The sequence below is a fragment of the Canis lupus genome, chromosome 20 (assembly GCF_011100685.1).
Source record: "Canis lupus familiaris isolate Mischka breed German Shepherd chromosome 20, alternate assembly UU_Cfam_GSD_1.0, whole genome shotgun sequence".
Lineage (NCBI taxonomy): Eukaryota > Metazoa > Chordata > Mammalia > Carnivora > Canidae > Canis > Canis lupus.
The window spans coordinates 32,660,973-32,680,190 of record NC_049241.1 but is presented as its reverse complement, the minus strand read 5'-3'; the positions used below and the strand labels follow the sequence as shown (position 1 = coordinate 32,680,190).

General features: G+C 47.3%; 1 protein-coding gene across 1 annotated transcript in view; it reads left to right on the top strand.

Annotated features, from left to right (window-relative positions):
• The window catches only part of FLNB (filamin B), a 138,270-nt gene that overhangs the window by 110,336 nt on the left and 8,716 nt on the right, over positions 1 to 19,218 (top strand). The window contains 13 exon segments of the mRNA XM_038566049.1: positions 1,331 to 1,402; positions 2,127 to 2,229; positions 2,922 to 3,062; positions 5,740 to 5,868; positions 6,736 to 6,909; positions 7,809 to 7,967; positions 8,214 to 8,417; positions 9,446 to 9,598; positions 9,705 to 9,827; positions 11,876 to 12,142; positions 13,168 to 13,305; positions 14,546 to 14,661; positions 17,822 to 17,954. Coding sequence (XP_038421977.1) covers positions 1,331 to 1,402; positions 2,127 to 2,229; positions 2,922 to 3,062; positions 5,740 to 5,868; positions 6,736 to 6,909; positions 7,809 to 7,967; positions 8,214 to 8,417; positions 9,446 to 9,598; positions 9,705 to 9,827; positions 11,876 to 12,142; positions 13,168 to 13,305; positions 14,546 to 14,661; positions 17,822 to 17,954 — 1,912 coding nt within the window.

The following is a 19,218-nucleotide window of genomic DNA, read 5'->3' as shown; positions in this document are numbered from 1 at the left end:
ATTCCCTGCCTCCCTCTATAGACTTGTGGCCAGAAGGACGGGTGCACCCAGTACTGTGTTCAGAGCTCACGTCTCAAGGAGCCCCAGCAGGGCTGGTTCAGTTAAATACATCATGAAGTCACAGGTCTAGCGGCTTATCTGCTCATCAGCATTGAGAAGTCCTAGGTCCCAGTTCATAGTGTGGTCAGTGAAAGATCTTGCTCCCGACCACTTTGTCCGCACATAGCGCCACTGTGGGAGAGCCCCAGGAGGCAGGGATAGGGCTGTTCCCCATGTGGAAGCTTACAAAGCTGCCTTTCTAAGTGAAGTCCCCTTTCTGCAGATGCTAAAATACACAGAAAGGAGTAAAGCAGGGATGTAAGCCTTCCTCCAGGGGGTGGCCTTCCAATTCTTGTTGATGATGGTAGAAGAGGGGGACCCTCTCTTATCAGGTTGATCGGAGCAGGAGCATAACGTCTATGGTTTAAAAAAATGAATTTATAGACTTCTATTTTATTTTTTTAAAAGACTTCTGTTTATTATTTTTTTAAGATTTTATTTATTTATTCATGACAGAGAGAGAGAGAGAGAGAGAGACCCAGGCAGAGGGAGAAGCAGGCTCCATGCAGGGAGACCGACGTGGGACTTGATCCCGGGTCTCCAGGATCACACCCCAGGCTGAAGGCAGTGCTAAACCGCTGGGCCACTGGGGCTACCCGAATTTATAGACTTTTTTTTTTTTTTAATTTATAGACTTTTAAAACATTAATACCACAGACCTTTATCAAACAAGAGGAAACCACTTTCCTAGTTCCATGCTGCAGAAGTGACTAGTCCCTATTTGCACAACACACCCATCAGCTTGGTGCAAGGGATCGTGTCATCCACATACACTTGTTTTCGTCTCATAGGCATAGGCACCCTTCCACATTTCATTCATCAGGCTTGGTTGCTTCTTCTAGTGTACAGGTTTGCATAATTTGCTAAACTGAGTCTCTGGCGGATGGACATTTTAGGTTACATCAAGTTCTCTTGACCACAGACAGCTCTAGTAAAATCCATGGCACATATCAATTACCTATGGACTTTCGGGTTACCATTGTTATAGGCTTGCTTCCTAGAAGTGGCATCTCGGGTTCAAAGGGCTTGGGTGTTTGACATTTGGAGAAAGGGTGCCAACTTGTTCTCCATGAGGGGAGGAAGAATGCAGGATCCTGCCAGAGCGAGTGGCTCCCTGCTGTACCAGAGGGAGCAGAGACAGGGAGGAGGCAGCCCTCAGACCTTAGAACCTACTAAGTAGCAGTGTCCCTTCAATGTGATTCCCAACTAATCTCCATTTGCCACCGACCAGGCCACGGATGGGGAAGTCGAGGCTGTGGAGGAGGCTCCGGTAAATGCATGTTCCCCTGGATTCAGGCCCTGGGTACACTTTTTTTTTTTTTTTTCCTATTTGCGTTTCTGTGTTTACTCAGCCTTCATTTCAGAAAAGCTACAGCCTGCTTCTGGGGATTGCTTAAGCCCTCTGGGTGTCCTGGTCATTGGTTTGTCCCCCACTGATTGGTCCATCACAATGATCCCCGCTTCCTCTGTAATGAGACCCACCTGTGTCATCGTATGCGCTCCACGAATCTCCAGCCGTCATATCTGTGATCACGCTCAGTGTAGTTTGTCACCGCGGTTCAGAGGAACCTGGACTGTCTTCAGCCCTCCTGCTGACTCTCAAGGCCGCCCCTTGCACATTTGGTTTCTGTTCAGGGGGAAAACCACCTGCTGCTACTTTCTGCCACTTAAAACGCACCTTCTTTTCCAGGCCACAAGCAACTAAACCTTTCCAGGTGGAGCCTCTTGGGACTCACAGACATTGCTGTCTCTCACTTTTTCACTTTCCCATGAGCACTGCTGGGAATTTTACAAGCAAAATGCCTAGTGACTTTTTAGCAATTGGTCAGCATGACTTCTCCAATCCTTCAGGCTCTGCTCTGGCCCTGGGGCCAGTTAGACAAAGCCCATCCTCCATGGATGGACAGCCACATTCCCAAATCCTGGCTGCACTGACTTGCAAAATTCCCAGTTGCTCTGCCCTCTGTTGCTTCACTGGCCCACACTGTTGTCCACTTTCCCCAGTGACAACTGCTTCCTGTTTTTAGGTAACCGAAGAGGCTTATGTCCCAGTGAGTGACATGAACGGCCTGGGGTTCAAGCCTTTCGACTTGGTCATTCCGTTTGCGGTCAGGAAAGGAGAAATCACTGGTAAGCACTGTCATGAAAGCCACCTTGTTCTCCCTGGATTGTACCAGCTTTCCAGAACAGTGCCTGGGAGGTGGTTCCACTTGTCCCTAATACTTGGGGTCCTGAACCCAGCATCCCTTGTTCTTGCTGTAGGAGATTGGTCCAAGAGCCCCTGAGATTGCAGAATGTTCTCTGTACATTATGTGGTGTCTCTGAAGGGGGTGATTGATTTATAACTTGTTTACATCCTGGAGAAGGCCGGGGCTTCTCTCCAGGTTAAGAACGGCTGTATTAGATCCCTCTTGACTGTCAGGTTCCTGTCCTGCCTTTCTTCCTGCCTTGTCTTATTCTTGCACCTTTCCAGATGTGACATTGACACTAAAGTCTATATTGTGCAAGACTTTCTTTCTCTCCGAGCCTCCTTTTAATGTCTGTTTCTCTTTGAGTTGACATTCTGCTAATGCTACTGGCCTTGTGGTCTTTTCTAGTCAGTACAAAAGTAGATAACTTTTGACTTGAGTTGCCTGCTGCATTTTGTGGAGGAAAAGGAAACAGAACAAAGGCAAACATGTCTCTTTTCCTGTTGTGGATCGTGGATGCTTTAGGCAGCCATGAGTGCTCTTGCATCTGAAGGCCACCTGCGCCTTGGCACTCAGCTTCTCCAGGGCAAGTCGCTGGGGGGCTCATTGCCCTGTCTCCCTGTGCTCTAACAGGAGAGGTCCATATGCCTTCTGGGAAGACAGCTACACCTGAGATTGTGGACAACAAGGACGGCACGGTCACTGTCAGATACGCCCCCACTGAGGTTGGGCTGCATGAGATGCACATCAGATACATGGGCGGCCACATCCCTGGTGAGTCAGGCTTGGCACCTGGGGCAGTGTGCCCTGCAAGATGACGGGACGTGGGGCCTGAACATCTGGGAGGTTTGCAGAGACGTTCAGCTAGCTGACGTGCAGGAAACAGTTCTTGGTGGCAGGATTGGGAATGCTGTGTGTCCCTCTGAAACCAAAAAGCCTGTGACCCCAGCAGAACCAGCTACTTTCCAGAAGGGATGGTACGGCTGAGCATCCTGGGTCACAGTTCAGCCCTTAGGTCCATGATTATTTATCTTTGTCACTATGCCTAGTGTGGCCAAAGGGTGAACTGGGAGAAAATGTGAGGCACATCGAGGGACTTTCCAGCCTGGCCTGCAGAGCCCTGTGTGGCGTGGGGTTTTGGGGTGGGAGGAGGAAAGGACAAGCTGCCTTATGTTCACACTGCCCTTGACAAGGAAATCCAGCTCAGATTTCATGTCCATCAACCAGCACAGTGTTATACTTGTTCTTAAAAAAAAAAAATGTTCAAATAGTTCTCTGTTTTTTAATTTAATATTTTGAGTGAACAACATACCCACATAGTGTAAAAAATGATATGGGGAAAGGTTTCCTTCCTGTCTATATCACCCACCTGACCTCTCCTTGAACTTGACTGCTGTTAATTTTTTATGTTGGATTTCAGAATATTTTTAAGACCCTACAAACAAAGGGGAAATACAGAGTCTTAAGCCCTTTCCCATTTGTACATTAATAGTAGCATACTCTACACATCATTCTGAGGTTGTCCTTTGCAGTCTAATGGTGTATCCAGGTGGGCTTTGCATGTCCAAATGATAGAGCATGTTTGTGGTGTCCCGCTGTTTGGATGAACTGTGATATATTCCCCCATTTCCCTGATTGGAGGACATTTAGGCTCTCCCCTACCTTTTGCTGCAGTGAACAGCCTTTATATACATCATCTCACACTCATGAAGGTATAGCTGTGAGATTTAGTTCCCAGGGCAGGAATTGTAGGCCACAGGTAGAGACATCTGTCATTCCAATAGGTCTTGCCAAATTGCCTTTCAGTGGGGCACCCCCAGTTCATACAACCACCATCAGGAAAGACAAGCACCCGCTTTTCCACCAGTTTTGGATCTTTGCAAGACTGACATTTCAAAAAAAAAAAAAAAACAAACCAAAACTGTATCTTACTGTGGCTTTGTTTGTATTTCTCTTATGAATGAGATTATGCAACTTTCTATATGTTTAAGTACTATTTGATTTCTGTGAACTGAGCGCTTGTTTCCTTGGCCAGGTTTTTCTATTGGGTTATTACCCTTTGTTCATATCAGTTTCTGAGAGCAAATTAACTATTGGAGAGATTAGCTCTTTGTGATAAAAGTTGCAAATATTTCTCCCAGTTCAGTATTTGCTGTAGTTTATGCACTTCTGCGTGTATAATATTTGTTTAAAGTGAAAATACATTATCTGCTTTTATCTAAATATTGTAAAGATGCAGATACAGAGAAAGTAAAAAATGTCTTTCTCCTCTTTCCCTTTTACTTCCACTCCTTGGGTGTGTGTCTTTCCAGATGTTTCTCTCTGTGCCTGAAAAACATGAATATAATTTTGTTCTGTTTTTTCTTCAAAGAAATGAGATAATGCAATTAATGTTATATAGCAGCTTGTCTTTTTCTGTGGCACATTATGAATAATCTCTGAAGTTAATACAGATCTCCCTCATTGCGTTTTTTTTTTTTTTTTTTTTTTGAGAGAGAGAGAGAGAGAGAGAGAGCACAAGTAAGGGAGGAGGGGCAGAGGGAGAGGGAGAGAGAATCTCAAACAGGCTCCATGCTCAGTGTGGCGCTGGACGCAGGGTTTTGATCTCACCACTCTGGGATCATGACCTGAGCTGAAATCAAAAGTCGGACACTTAACTGAGCCACCCAGGTGCCCCCCCCCATCATTGTTTTTGTTTTTTTGGTTTTTTGGTTTTTTGGGTTTTTTTAAGATTTTACCTATTTATTCATGAGAGACACACAGAGGCAGAGACACAGGCAGAGGGAGGAGCAGGCCCCAGGCAGGGAGCCCAGTGTGGGACTTGATCTCAGATCCTGGGATCAGCCCTGAGCCAAAGGCAGACGCTCAACTGCTGAGCCACTCAGGCATCCCTCCATCATTGTTTTTAATGACCTGCGAGTAGACCATTGTTTACTTAACTGGCTCCCTATTGTTGGACACTGGAGTCTTTTTCTAATTTGGATCTGCATGCTATGGAAATAGAAGACCTTGCACAGGGCTGAGAGCAGGGTGGGGAGAAAGGACCACTGTGGGATAGATTACGAGGGGCCTCATAGAGCCTTACATTTTGAAAGGCACAGCAAATGGCCTTCACAAAAGACCTTTCCAGTTGTGTTCCCTCCAGTAGTGGGTCATGTCTCCACATGGTCAGATGTTTCCTCCTTATTGGTCAAGTGGAGCAGCACTGTCCTACCTGAGCCCCCTTCTATTCTGGAGCAACCCTTGGGATTGTTTTTCTTGTGCAGTACGAGTAGACCCCTTGGATATCGCAGCATGGTGAGCTCTACAGGAGTCTCCTTCTGATTTCTGCCCCTGCATAGGAGACACCACGCCTACCTGCTGTTAGGTGACTATTAAGACACTGGTTGTTCAAGGGATGCATTCCCCCGTCAGTGAGTCCCCCTCGATTTTGTGTTCTTTGCCAACACAGAAAGCCCACTCCAGTTCTACGTGAACTACCCGAACAGTGGGAGCGTTTCTGCATATGGTCCAGGCCTGGTATATGGAGTGGCCAACAAAACTGCCACCTTCACCATCGTCACTGAGGATGCAGGAGAAGGTACCGTGTGTTTTATGTGATTTTATGCTTCTGGCCTTAAGTTTGGAGAGTTAAGTAGATACAGTTCCAGAGCAGCTTTTAAAAATAAGACAGCTGAATGATAGCATTTGTCTTTTCTTTTCTCATAAATCTCTTAGGTAGAGCTGCTCTGTCTTTACCCAAAACAGAATTTTTGAAGTCCTTTGTATTCTGATGAAAATCAGATCAATGCTATGAAATATTTTATGAGACTTGCTTGAAATTCAAACATGTTTTTAGTAGATGATGCTTTTTCTTTTCTTTTTTTGCATATGTACGTATATCTAGAGGACTACATAAGCTACTGCCCATTCCAGATAAAGCTCTATACCTATGCCCATAGTTGTCCTGGAGACTTCTATATTTGTGATTCTTTTTTTTTTTAAGATTTTATTTTTAAGTAATCACACCTAATGCAGGCTCAAACTCACAACCCCAAGATCGATAGTTGCATGCTCCACTGACTAAACCAGCCAGGCACCCCTAAATTTGTGGTTCTTATGGGACTTTCATGATGGCAGTCAGTGCCCCACCAGCAGGGACAGTCTTTATGTGACCCTCCCATATGTGTGATTGATGTGCCATCCCTTTCATGTCCCATGTATCCCGAAGAATAGAGAAAAGTTCAGGGTCACTCCTAGTGAAGAATTCAGATGGTGGAAAGTCTTTCCACTGGGCAGGTTTACCATGTAAATTGCTTTGTTCTGACATGCTCCTTGCCTGAGCTTATGTGGCATGTAATAGTCTATTGTTCCTGGCATTGGGACCGCCCTAGATGAGGTGTTATCCCTGTTGAAACAAGAAAACACTCTCTCACTAAAGGCTCTCCCTTTTCCCTCCCGTCCCCAGGTGGCCTAGACTTGGCTATTGAGGGACCCTCAAAGGCCGAAATCAGCTGCATCGACAACAAAGATGGAACATGCACAGTGACCTATCTCCCCACCCTGCCAGGCGACTACAGCATTCTGGTCAAGTACAATGACAAGCACATCCCCGGCAGCCCCTTCACAGCCAAGATCACAGGTAGGGTTACCTGGCTTGTGGGGGGTGCTTCCTAGGGGAAGGTATGGCTCCCCCAACAGCCCCTCTCCCCATCAGACCAGTGGCAGCAGGCTCTGCATCTAAGTGTAGGTTTCATGCAGACTCCTTGGGGGAGTCTGTGGGGTGCAAAGTCAACTTTGGGCTGGCCTAATTCTTCCCTTAGCTGGTAATCCAAGGAAAAGGAAGCAACAACCATTCAGAGGGTACCTTTTTGTGTGCCAATCTGACTCCAGCAGCCAATAGTAGGCCCTCAGGTAGCGGCATTCAGATACCTTTTACAGGAGTACATGAACTCAAAGATGCCCTTCAGCATCACTACTAGATAGATTTCCTTGCTATTTATGGTTGGAAAACCTGACGGTGGGAGAGGTAGTGGCTTGGCCAAGTTCATGGGTAGGTATTCTGGGACTCCTATCCAGGTTATCTGATTCAAAGCCCACACTCCTAATGTCTCTGGTGCTTGCTGTGTTCATATTACACTGTCAATAGATTATATGGGAATTTGAAAGGCAAGGTTTTTGTCCTGGACTGTGAAGCAGTCAGCAGTCCCATGTGGAGCAGGAGGTGTATGCGCTTGAGGAACACCCCAGGTGATGGCAGGCAGGTGACAGGTGCCTCCCGCTGGCAAAGTCTCCTTTGAAAAGTGATCCGAGAGAAGACCCCAGTCTCCTGCCAGTTCCCAGTCTTCCCTTTAACCAGACAGAAATAGCCAGCACTCATTGTTAGTTAGTCCTGCTCATTGTCCCAGATGGGTTTTTTTTCTCTTAACTTTGAGTCATTCATCCTTATGTGCTCCTCTGTGACTGGCATGTGGTGTGAGGGCTCCTGGGAGCTGAGGAGACCACATGTAATAGGAGCTGCCCGGGGGGGATGTTTCCCAGACGATAGCAGACGGTGCTCTCAGGTCAAGCTAGGCTCTGCCGCCGACTTCCTGCTCGACATCAGCGAGACGGACCTGAGCACCCTGACAGCCAGCATCAAGGCACCATCCGGCCGCGACGAACCCTGTCTCCTCAAGAGGCTGCCCAACAACCACATCGGTGAGCCTGGGCTGCCTTCCTAGCCGGAGCTGGGTGGGAGATGGGCCTTCCTCCTGTCCTGAGGACCTGTAGCACCTCAGAGAGCCCGAGTTTCTCCATTGCAGTGTTGGCCCCCCAGCTTGGACACTCTGGGCTGCTGGAAAGTTTCTGTCCTTGGGTGTGTGTCTCCCTCCTGTTTCCTCTCCTTCATCCTGTCCCCCCTCCCCCCACCCCTCCTTACAAACCCCAATCTGTGCTCTGATGCAGGCATCTCCTTCATCCCCCGGGAGGTGGGTGAACACCTGGTCAGCATCAAGAAGAATGGCAACCACGTGGCCAACAGCCCCGTGTCCATCATGGTGGTCCAGTCTGAGATTGGCGATGCACGCAGAGCCAAAGTCTATGGCCGTGGCCTCTCAGAGGGCAGGACTTTCGAGATGTCTGAGTTCATCGTGGACACCAGGGATGCAGGTCTGTGGGGGAAGGCTCACAGGAATGGTCTTCTTGTTGCTTGGGCTGCTTTGTCTTTTCATCCTACCACCTCCCGTTACTTTCTGAGCATCCTTCAAGCTGTAGGTCCTTGAACCTGCATTAGCATTTAGACCCCATGACCCTTAGTGAAGTAGGTATTATCTGCATTTCAAGATGAAGAAACTGAGGCTTACAGGAGTAAACAGCCTATCTGCTCCTGGCATTTGAATCCAGAGCCAAAACAAATCACAGATCTCTCTGTCATCATGTATGGTACACCACCGTCTGCAGCTTTCCAGGATCTCCTGGGCCTATCCCAAGCATAGGAGGTTGGGCCAGCTGGCCAAGGTCATGTCAGCTGAGTGGTGCTTTTGTGGAAATATGGAATCTCTCCCTGTTTCCTCTTTAAAATGGTTTGAATTGGATTGGGCCTCTTCAAGCTATGCCACATTGTTAGTATCTTCATCTTCTGCCTTCTTGAGTCATGGCCACAGTGGTGGCTTCCAGACAAAGTCTCAGTCCCAGGGCAGAAGGCTAGAAAATTTCTCATCTTGGTGGGCCGATGCTCCCTGTTGATTCTTTAGGTCATTAAACTTTAGAATTTTCTATCTTAATGATTCACTGGCTGGACATCTGAGGCATTTGGGGATAGTTTAAAAGTTCAAGTTCTCAGACCTGTAGCTGGTGATTAATACATGCCGTTCTTGGAGGCGTATGGCCAAGGTGTCTTCCTCAGTGGGTTCTGTAGGAGATAGGTGCTCCATGGGATGTTGATAGATATCTTTGAGAAAAGAATTCTGTGATCAAAGCCATACTTACCAGATTTTTTCACTACGGGATTTCTCAGAGCCTTTTAAACTGTTTCTCTGCCTGGGCCTCTTTAATAGGGGGCTGCCTATCGCTTCTGTCTTTGTGCCATCTGGAAATAGCAGTTTGAATTTCCAGAGCCAAACATCCTTTCTGCATGCATTGAGTTCCCCCTCTCCAGTGAGTTGCGGTCCCATCAGCCCCGGGCTACCATGTTGCAGGTTATGGTGGCATATCCTTGGCAGTGGAAGGCCCCAGCAAAGTGGACATCCAGACAGAGGACTTGGAAGATGGTACCTGCAAGGTCTCCTACTTCCCCACTGTGCCTGGGGTTTACATTGTCTCCACCAAGTTCGCTGATGAGCATGTACCTGGTGCGTCTGATCCCCTCCGCCCTCCCCATTTGATGCTTGGGTTTTCTATAAATGCTGTGCCCCTCAGCCTCTGGGCTGCTTATGAGGGCCTTCTCGGTTCTTGCAGGGAGCCCGTTTACTGTGAAGATCAGCGGGGAGGGAAGAGTCAAGGAGAGCATCACCCGCACCAGCCGGGCCCCATCTGTGGCCACTGTCGGGAGCATCTGTGACCTGAACCTGAAAATCCCAGGTGAGCCTGAGGAGCTTAGGGGTCAGGGCAGTGAGCACCACTGGAAACCAGGTCTGGGCATGACCTAGAACATACTAAGTGCTCTATGGGTAACTATTTTAAAGTAAGTAAGTAATTAATTATTTATTTATATTTTTAGTACTCTTCTCACACAGCCCCATCCCAGAAAAACTACCTGCTACTTTTTTCCTCTTCCAAATGAAAATGGCTTTATTTTGTCACAAGGTGGGGAAGATAAGCTTTTAGATTTGAATTTACTATCTGTCAAATAGAGTCGTGTCAGTGAGAGAATGGCCCTGCTGATGCCTATTTGGAGGTATTTCAGAGATGTCAGCCCGATGGCATTGTTCCTTTTTTTTTATTTTTAAGATTTTATTTATTTATTTGAGAGAGCAACAGAGATAGAGATAGCGAGAGAGAGCACAGGCAGGAGAAGACAGAGCAGCAGGTTCCCCACTGAGCAGGGAGCCCAACCCTGGGATCATGACCTAAGCCAAAATCAAGTCAGATACCTACCTGACTGAGCCCCCCAGGTGCCCCTCCACATCATATCTTTAATGACTACCTGAGATTCTGGTCCATGTCCTGATGCACCGTGCTTCATCGCATAGTCTCCATCCACGTAAGCTCACTTCCATCCCTGGGCTCTGGCAGCCGGTGCTCTGTAACATTCACCGCCGTGTCTGCAGGCTGGCTTCATGTCAGGATGGATGCTGCAGGCTGGGATGGCAGGGCTGACGTGGTTCAAATGCTCCCCCACCTTGGCAGACCACCCTCGTGATAAAGGATCAGTGCCCATTTCTCCATTTCCCCACCAGCACTGGGCACTAGGTTTCGTTCTCACTTTGACCAATATGATGGAAAAATACGGTGTCCCGTTTTCAGGTTTCGTTTCTCAGGTCACTGGTGACAGACTTTTTTCCTTTGCTTTACATTCCTCCTTTTGCGAATTATCTGTTTGTTTCCTGAGGAACTAGCGGGTCAGTTACTCTTCCTCCGAAGTCTCTCTAGCTCTTGGCTCCTCTTTGTTCTGATCAGATCCTTGGTGCCAGCTCACTCTGGGTGAGACTCACTTTTCCCCTCGTTACCTAAATGAGCCTCTGTCGTCAGTTAGAGTGGAGGACAGGCTCATCAGCTTCCGGATGTTCCTTTGGACCCAGGCCGTGTGGGGCGACCCTCTCCTCAACTCCCCTTCCTTTCTCTGTCCTCAGGGCTCAAAGTCACGGCTGCTCAGCCCAGGTCGTGTAGGGCTGGCGAGTGCAGCTTCATGTGGCTCTAGGTGATGGCATTACTTGGTCACCCAGCATGCAGTGTGCCTGTCTCCACCACGTCAGTGTGGGCATGGTCACTGGCATGGCATGAGCACCTCAGGTGCAGCAGACGTGGTCTGCTTCCCGCTGTCGGTGACCTGAGGCATCACTCTTCTGAAAGCATGGCCTCTGGTATTTGACTTGCTCAAAGCTTTGCTCACGCATGGTTTCCCTTTGCAGTTGTGACCAACATGTGTTCACTTTTTTCTCTAAATGCATTTTGTCTTGTTGCCTAAAAGAAATGCCAGGGCTTGTCGAAAGTACAGGGTGACGTTTCTTAAATTCTCTGCCCTTACCTACCTATGGAAAAGAGCTCCTATAAGCATGATAGATGGGCACATGTCACCTTTGGCTTAGAAACATCTGGGCTATTGTAGTTTTTATTTACCTGCTGTCACTCTCAGTGACAGGCTCTGGTTTGAAACTGCTGTGTGGAATTAGCTCCAGCCAGGAAGATGGTAAAAGTACTCGGTGGGGCAGAAAGTGTCACTGTCCCTAGAATGTTCTCTCCACTGGGTGGCTGGAGGGGCCCTGCTGTATCTACGGTGGCCACAGCCACCCAGTGTTTGGGGGAGACAGGAAGGTCTCCCCTGAATGGGAGGAAGCCTGAGCACCCCATACCCGCTGGGCTGCACCTGCCTTACCCTCTGCTGCTTGTCCTGCATGGCCTTCTCTGCCTTGGTCCCTCACCCTAACCCTGCTCTCTTTCCCCCCAAAATCTCCCCCCCCCCCTTTCAGAAATCGACAGCAGTGACATGTCGGCCCATGTCACCAGCCCTTCTGGCCGCGTGACCGAGGCAGAGATCGTGTCCATGGGGAAGAACTCTCACTGTGTCCGGTTTGTGCCCCAGGAGATGGGTGTTCACACGGTCAGCGTCAAGTACCGTGGCCAGCATGTCACCGGCAGCCCCTTCCAGTTCACTGTGGGGCCTCTGGGTGAGGGGGGTGCCCACAAGGTCCGCGCAGGAGGCCCCGGCCTGGAGAGAGGAGAAGCAGGGGTCCCAGGTGAGTGTTCAGGCAGGCGTTTTACTTGAGAAGAACACGAGGAGCCTGGTGGTGTGAGCACCCGGTGTTCTTCACCCTGTTCCAGAAACAGACTCTCTGGGTGGATGGTTCTGATGGTGGTATTAAGGGGCATCCTTTTCTTTTCTTTTCTTTTCTTTTTTCTTTTCTTTTCTTTTCTTTTCTTTTCTTTTCTTTTCTTTTCTTTTCTTTTCTTTTCTTTTCTTTTCTTTTCTTTTCTTTTCTTTTCTTTCTTTTCTTTTCTTTTTTCTTTTCTTTTCTTTTCTTTCTTTTCTTTCTTTCTTTTCTTTCTTTCTATTTAAATTTAATTTAATGTTTTTTATAAATTTATTTTTTATTGGTGTTCAATTTGCCAACATATAGAATAACACCCAGTGCTCAGCCCATCAAGTGCCCCCCTCAGTGCCCATCACCCAGTCACCCCCACCTCCCACCCACCTCCCTTTCCACCACCCCTAGTTCGTTTCCCAGAGTTAGGAGTCTCTCATGTTCTGTCTCCCTTTCTGATATTTCCCACTCATTTTTTCTCCTTTCAAGGGGCATTCTTTAAAACAAGGCTTCTGTGGCTCCACATGTTTGGGAGTTGCTCACTTACCCAAAGCTAAACAAGTTTCTCACTGAGGGGCCCCTTGAAGCCTATAATGACTCTGTGAGCATCTAAGAGGGGAGCAGACTAATAAAGCTCCTCAGAGCATCCTGCAATGCTAACATTCGGTGGAACACACTAGAATTCTACAAAACCAATTGTAGGGTGGTTGCTGGTGGGGACAAAACAAAGCATTCTCATCTTTTTCTGCCTTGGTTGGATATATTCAGAGATGCCCGGTTTTGCATGAATTTCATGTTCTCATGGCTGATGCTTCCAAAACACTGATGATGCCTTCCCCTGGGCCTCTGCTTGGAGTTAAAGAGAGAAAAGGGAGCAACCATAACCCAGCATTGTGGGTGTGAGCAAGAAGAGAGCCTGTCCCAGGCTCAGTCACAAACCAGGTGTTTCTTTGCTTCAGCCGAATTCAGCATCTGGACCCGGGAGGCAGGCGCTGGCGGCTTGTCCATTGCTGTCGAGGGCCCCAGTAAGGCCGAGATTACGTTCGATGACCATAAAAATGGATCATGTGGAGTGTCTTACATTGCCCAGGAGCCTGGTATGTAACCACAGGCCAACTGAGGACATGTTCCTTGTTGGGGGTGCTTAGGTTATAAGGAACAGAACCCTGGCAAGCTAGCTAGCTCTTGTAGAAAAGGAGTTTATCTGTAGGGGTGCATGGGAGTGCCTCCTAGAACTGCCACGGTAGGAAATCCAGTCAGGCCTCCAGGGGGCAGGAAGTCCTATTCTTTGGTCCTTCTCTCTTGGCCTCTCTGCTTCATGCTTTCATTCAGCCATGGTGTTCTTGCCACTAACCAGCCTTTCTGCCCATCCTTGGCCACTGGTTGTTGTGGCTGCTCTAGAAGAGTGGCCTCAGCATCTGTGCTCGCTCAAGCAGCAGCTCCTGACCTTCTGTGAGCCATGGACCCTTTTTGTCAGGATAATGTTTTGAAACATATATAATGCATTGGAGTATAAAGGAAATCAGTTATAATTAAATGTAGTTATCAAAATCTTCAGGGGAATGTGTAGCATAGTAACATATACACGTCTCCCTTAACATAAGAAGTCATAGCATTTGGTGATGGTCTGTTAACTACCTGTATTTCAAAATAGTGGCGAGTGTAAATCATGTGTCAAGGCATATCTAAAACTGTAAAGTGACATGAAAATATCTGTGATCTTTGTTGGTGACAAAGTTACAAGGACTTCTAATGTGTACTTCTAGTGTTTCTTGTTGGCATTTCTAAAGAAAGGAAATGCTAAATTTCAACCTGAGGTTAGTGAAAGTGAGGATGTAATATTTTTTTCCAATTCAGCTTTCCTGGGTCTCCCGAATTCTGTACACAGGCCCTTGGGGAGGCCCTGTGGACCCAGATTAAGAATCTTGGCCTTTGGGCAGCCCGGGTGGCTCATCGGTTTAGCACTGCCTTCAGTCCAGGACATGATCCTGGAGACCCAGAATCGAGTCCCACATCGGGCTCTCTGCATGGAGCCTGCTTCTCCCTCTACCTGTGTCTCTGTCTCTGTCTCTCTCTCTCTCTCTCTCTCTCTCTGTCTCTTGTGAATAAATAAATAAAATCTTAAAAAAAAAAAAAAAGAATCTTGGCCCTTGCCCAACTAAGGGAATCATATTGGCTCAACCTAGACTAAGTGACCTACCCTCAACCAACTGGCCTTTGCCACTGGGGAGGCAGGGTCTCTTGGAAGGCATTTCAGTCCTAGGAAAGAAGCAAGAGGCCGCTCTGGAACCACCTTCCCAGAATATCTGAAATGATGGGACTTTCCTGCCTCCACAGGTAACTACGAGGTGTCTATCAAGTTCAACGATGAGCACATCCCCGAAAGTCCTTACCTGGTACCCGTCATCGCGCCCTCTGACGACGCCCGCCGCCTCACTGTTATGAGCCTTCAGGTGAGACGCAAGGAAACATCCATCTCCTTGGCCACAGGCCAACCAGTGAGACCCTGGACTCTTGAGGCCGCTTCAATCCTCCCTGCAGTGCCAAGGGCCCTATCCCAGTGTGACCACAGATGCTGCTAACTGTAGAGGAGCTTTCCCATGGCAGAGTCAAACACCACCCCCCCACACACACACCCCCGCCCCACGTTTAGGACAGGAGACACTTGAGGCAAGTGAAAACAGAGCCACAGTCAACAAAACACCTTAACGTTTGAGAACAAGGTTGTCTTTTAAATATTTATTCAAAAGGAACAAAGGAGGCCTGTTAATAATTGGTTAAGGGATAAGGAGGGCTTTCAAACAGAATGAACACAAGACCAACAGTCTGGTTACATTTTGCCTGCTATTGCAGGGTTTCTTTTCCTCAAGCTCCTTGACGATTAATTTTGTGATGAGGACTTATTTAATAAGTGTGCAAGGCATTATGTAAGAACTTTATCAGTATTGCCTCATTAAATCCTTGCAAGAGGCTAGTGGGTAGGTTTCTCCTGACTTCATTTTAAAGATGGAAAAGCTGAGATACAGAGAGGTTATGGCTACCAGAAACCAGCTAATATGAGGCAGAGTGAGGGTCTCTATGGCCCCAGAACCCATGGTCTTAACTGTGGCCTCCTTAATCCCCACCCTGGCACTGTGGCAAGTGGTCACATCCCAACCTGTTGGGATGCCAGGAAATGCCACTTTTCTCCTAGCATAAATCAACTTTTGAGTTCAAGGTTACATTAGAGCTTACAGCCGAACTAAGAACCACTAGGGATACCTTTGGATCTCTGCTCAGGACACTGAAAAGTAATTAGGTGTCTGAATCCTTTGCAGCCTAACACCAGAATCCCCAAATCTGATTTCTGATTAATGGAATTTCTCAGTAGCCTTCAGCTGCCCCCCAGTTCTTGAAAATACTGGATATAAACCCAATCCTGTATCTCAGGTTGGTCATCTCCTTGGCTCTAATTCCATGCCCTTGGTTTACACTGGAGATTCTAACCTTGCCTAAGGAGAATTGGTATTGCTGGAATAGTTGGTTGTTCCAGACATTAGGGAACCCAGACAGAACCCAAAGCAGAATCACAGTCAGCAGATTGAAGAGGCCTCATCTGGAGAGTACCAAGGGTGCTAACTGGTCGCTGTGGTGTTGATGTTTTTCTTGTGTTTCATTTAAAGGCTTCTTAACAGAAGTTCCTTTTGTGGCCAACTTAACTAAAACCTATGGAGGGAGATAAACCAGCATTTGTTGAGGGCAAAGAGCTGCCCTCATGCATCTCAAAGATTTCTTTCAGATCTTCTGAGGTGTTTATCTCCCTCTTGAGGATTTAGCGGCAAGCGGATTCAGGTAATGTAAATGGTTTTGTCCCCCAAAAACCTGGTTTGGGGAAATCCTCTCCAGAAGACTTTTCTGTAGAGTCCTCTCATTGCAGTTGGGTTGTAAATATTTGAATAAGCATGCGGCAGGCTGTGTATCTGTCACACTTTTGTAACCCGCTGCCACAGTTGGAGGGACGAGTGTCAGCTTCGTCCTGTTTTTCCCCCGGATCACTTGGTGCTGAGTGATATGTAAATTATTTATCGGAGATTTGCTGGAGGCCTGCACGCCAACATCTGGTGCTGATTAGGAAAAGAGAGGCGTGTATTGTTTTGTCTTGCTTTTAAGACTTTTTAGAAAATTGAAGTCGGCTGGTATTTGGTGGAGGAGGGGATGGTGGGATGGGGGGGGGCCATCTGGTAATCAGAGGTTCCTTAATTTTGTGCATAGTCCTCACCTCCCAGTCTGTAACCTCTAGTGCAGCACAGTGTAATAGGATGTTCTACAACAAGGGAAATGTCTCACATCTCCTCTGTGTGATATGATAGCCCCTGGCCACATGTGGCTATTGAGCACTTGAAATGTTGCTAGTGTAACTGAGGAACCAAAGCTTTAACTTTAATTGATTTAAATATAAAAAAATATATAGTCTCCTATGGCTAGTTACTACCAAATTAGGCAGTGCAGCTTTAGTGCCTTGCTAGGACTAGCAGCCTCGGCATCGCCTGGCAACTTATTAGAATCCTAGAATCCCAGGCTCCTCGCCCCCTGCCGTCAGACCCACTGGATCAGAATCTGCATTTTAACGAGACCCCCCACGTCCTTCAATCGCACATTGAGGTACCATTTGAGGAATGGTCGTCCAATCAAGTTTACCGCAAAACTGCTAACTTGTAAAATTTTGTGGCTCAGGACTGGCCAATTTTAAAATATCTTAAGCATCTAAACCTCTAATCCCCTTCTCCTGGAAGAGGCTGTAGTTTCCAGGGCAGAGCATGGAGGGTGAAACTGATCCAGTGAAGAGTGAAAGCTAATCTTCCTCCTGTTGTGTTCTTTTTGGGGGGAGGGGATGCAGATAACTTCTAAATGTGTGTTAATATTTAATGATAAGCTGGCCTTTGCGAGTCTTTCTGTGTATGGACCAGGCCCTGTGCTCAGTGCTTAGAATGCATCACTCATTTCATCCTCACACAGCAGCTGTCTGGTATAGATTCCATTATTGTGCCCATTTTACAGATGAGGAGACTGGGACTTGAAGGTTGAAACTTATTTGCATAGCTAGGAAATGATAGTCACCCCAAGTCCTGCTGACCCTTAACCATGTATGGTCCTTTATGAGTTTATTAATTGTCTCCATTCCTAGTCTCAAGATAAAAAATAGCAATGATAGAAAACTTTGTTCATGTTGGTGAGTACATGGTTTTGTCGGTCGCCAGGCTCTTCTTAAAAGGGGGCCCTTCCTTTTTTTGGCTGGGAAAACAATGGGTTTCCTGGCTGTCCAGGTCTTGTTTGGGACATGGAAAGTATAGTTCCGTTGACCAGGATGTCTGTAAGTCTCCAAATCCAGTAACCATCTCTTCCAGCCGGAACCAAGTGCTAGACTACGCCGATGTGTGTCTCCACCACCATATATACAAAGCTAGAAGTGTGAAACAAGGCACCTGCTCTTCTGTTGTCAGATGTTATATGGATAAACATTCTGGGCCTTTTTTGCATGAGAACTGTCCCCTGGAGTCCTGGGGTCAGGTCAGTGTGTGCCACTGAGCAGTAATACCATGGGCCGTAACCTGTCCTAATGTATTAAATTCCCAGGAATCGGGATTAAAAGTTAACCAGCCAGCCTCCTTTGCTATAAGGTTGAATGGGGCAAAAGGCAAGATTGATGCAAAGGTGCACAGCCCCTCTGGAGCCGTGGAGGAGTGCCACGTGTCTGAGCTGGAGCCAGGTAAGCCAGAGGCCGGTGTGCAGGCCCCAGCATCTGCACCTCCCCAAGGAGCGTTTCTGCAAACGTGCACCTCCGTGGAGGGCTAGTCAGCCTCATCAAGGCCAGTGAGCCTTCAGATTCCCTTCTGCTGTTGTTGCCAGGCACTGTTTACAAATTAGGGTATAAACATCTGCTGGGGACAAGGAGACACTTTGGGATATAGCCTTCTTTTTTTTTTTTCTTTTTCTTTTTTTTTTTTTTTTAAGTAAATACTGCTTTATTTTCAGATTCCATTCATATTACATTCATTGTGATTTTTTTCTCATAGTTTAACAAAATCTTACAGATTTTTAGTATGTTGTTGACCTTATGGCATGAGTAAGTACTCTTTGACTTCACTTTACTCTGAGGGAAAAGTTAATTGATGATCATTCATAAATTTCAAAGAATCTGGGTCTCCAGGATGCTTAGTAGCCTAAGATTTTCCTGCCTGCTCCCTTGACATAAGGAATCCTCTGACATCTATCAACTTTAAGGAGCCATTTGGCCAGTGAACCTTAAGTGTGAGACACTTGGGAGGACACGATGCCTGCCCTCAGAGAAGCTCAGAGTGGGGTGGGGACCTGGTCAAAAGCCTGCAGTCCCCTGGGGAGGACCCCAGATGGTCACCAAGACCCCAGGGGAACAGAGAACCAAACGATAAAGGAACAGGAGAAAAAAATAGTTTCTGCCTTGATGAGGCCTGGACATTGAACGTGGGCCCCGATGTATGAGGAAGGGTCCTGTGATCACTGCCCTTATCGGGCATTTACTACGTGTCCTGTGATGTGTTCAGTGAAGGTGGACATCTGGAGAGGTACAACAGGCAGTCTGCATCCCAGGTGGGAGGGCTTCAAGGAGGAAGAGATAGTTGGGTGGTACATGACGGATGGCTATGGTTGGCGTCTGTTTCAGTGCACAGATTATCTTGGCACATGCCATGACCCACACACACTGTGAAAAACCTGGCTGTTGCCCTGGGGGGCTGTCACTAGCTTAGAGCTTTATTCAGAACCATTTCTTTTCCCTTCAAGTTGCCAAATAGGGAAACTGTGAGAAGTGAGCTTTTCACAAAGGAAATATTCTCCCGAGGCAGATATCACAGAAGATGAAACCTAGAATTTGAGATTTGGATGCATTTCCCAAAGGGTTGACAAAGGACACACAAATAGGCTCGTCTGGTTTTGAAATCCAACATATTGGGTGCCAGGCATCCAGTAGAGCTGTTGTCTTATTAATGATTTAA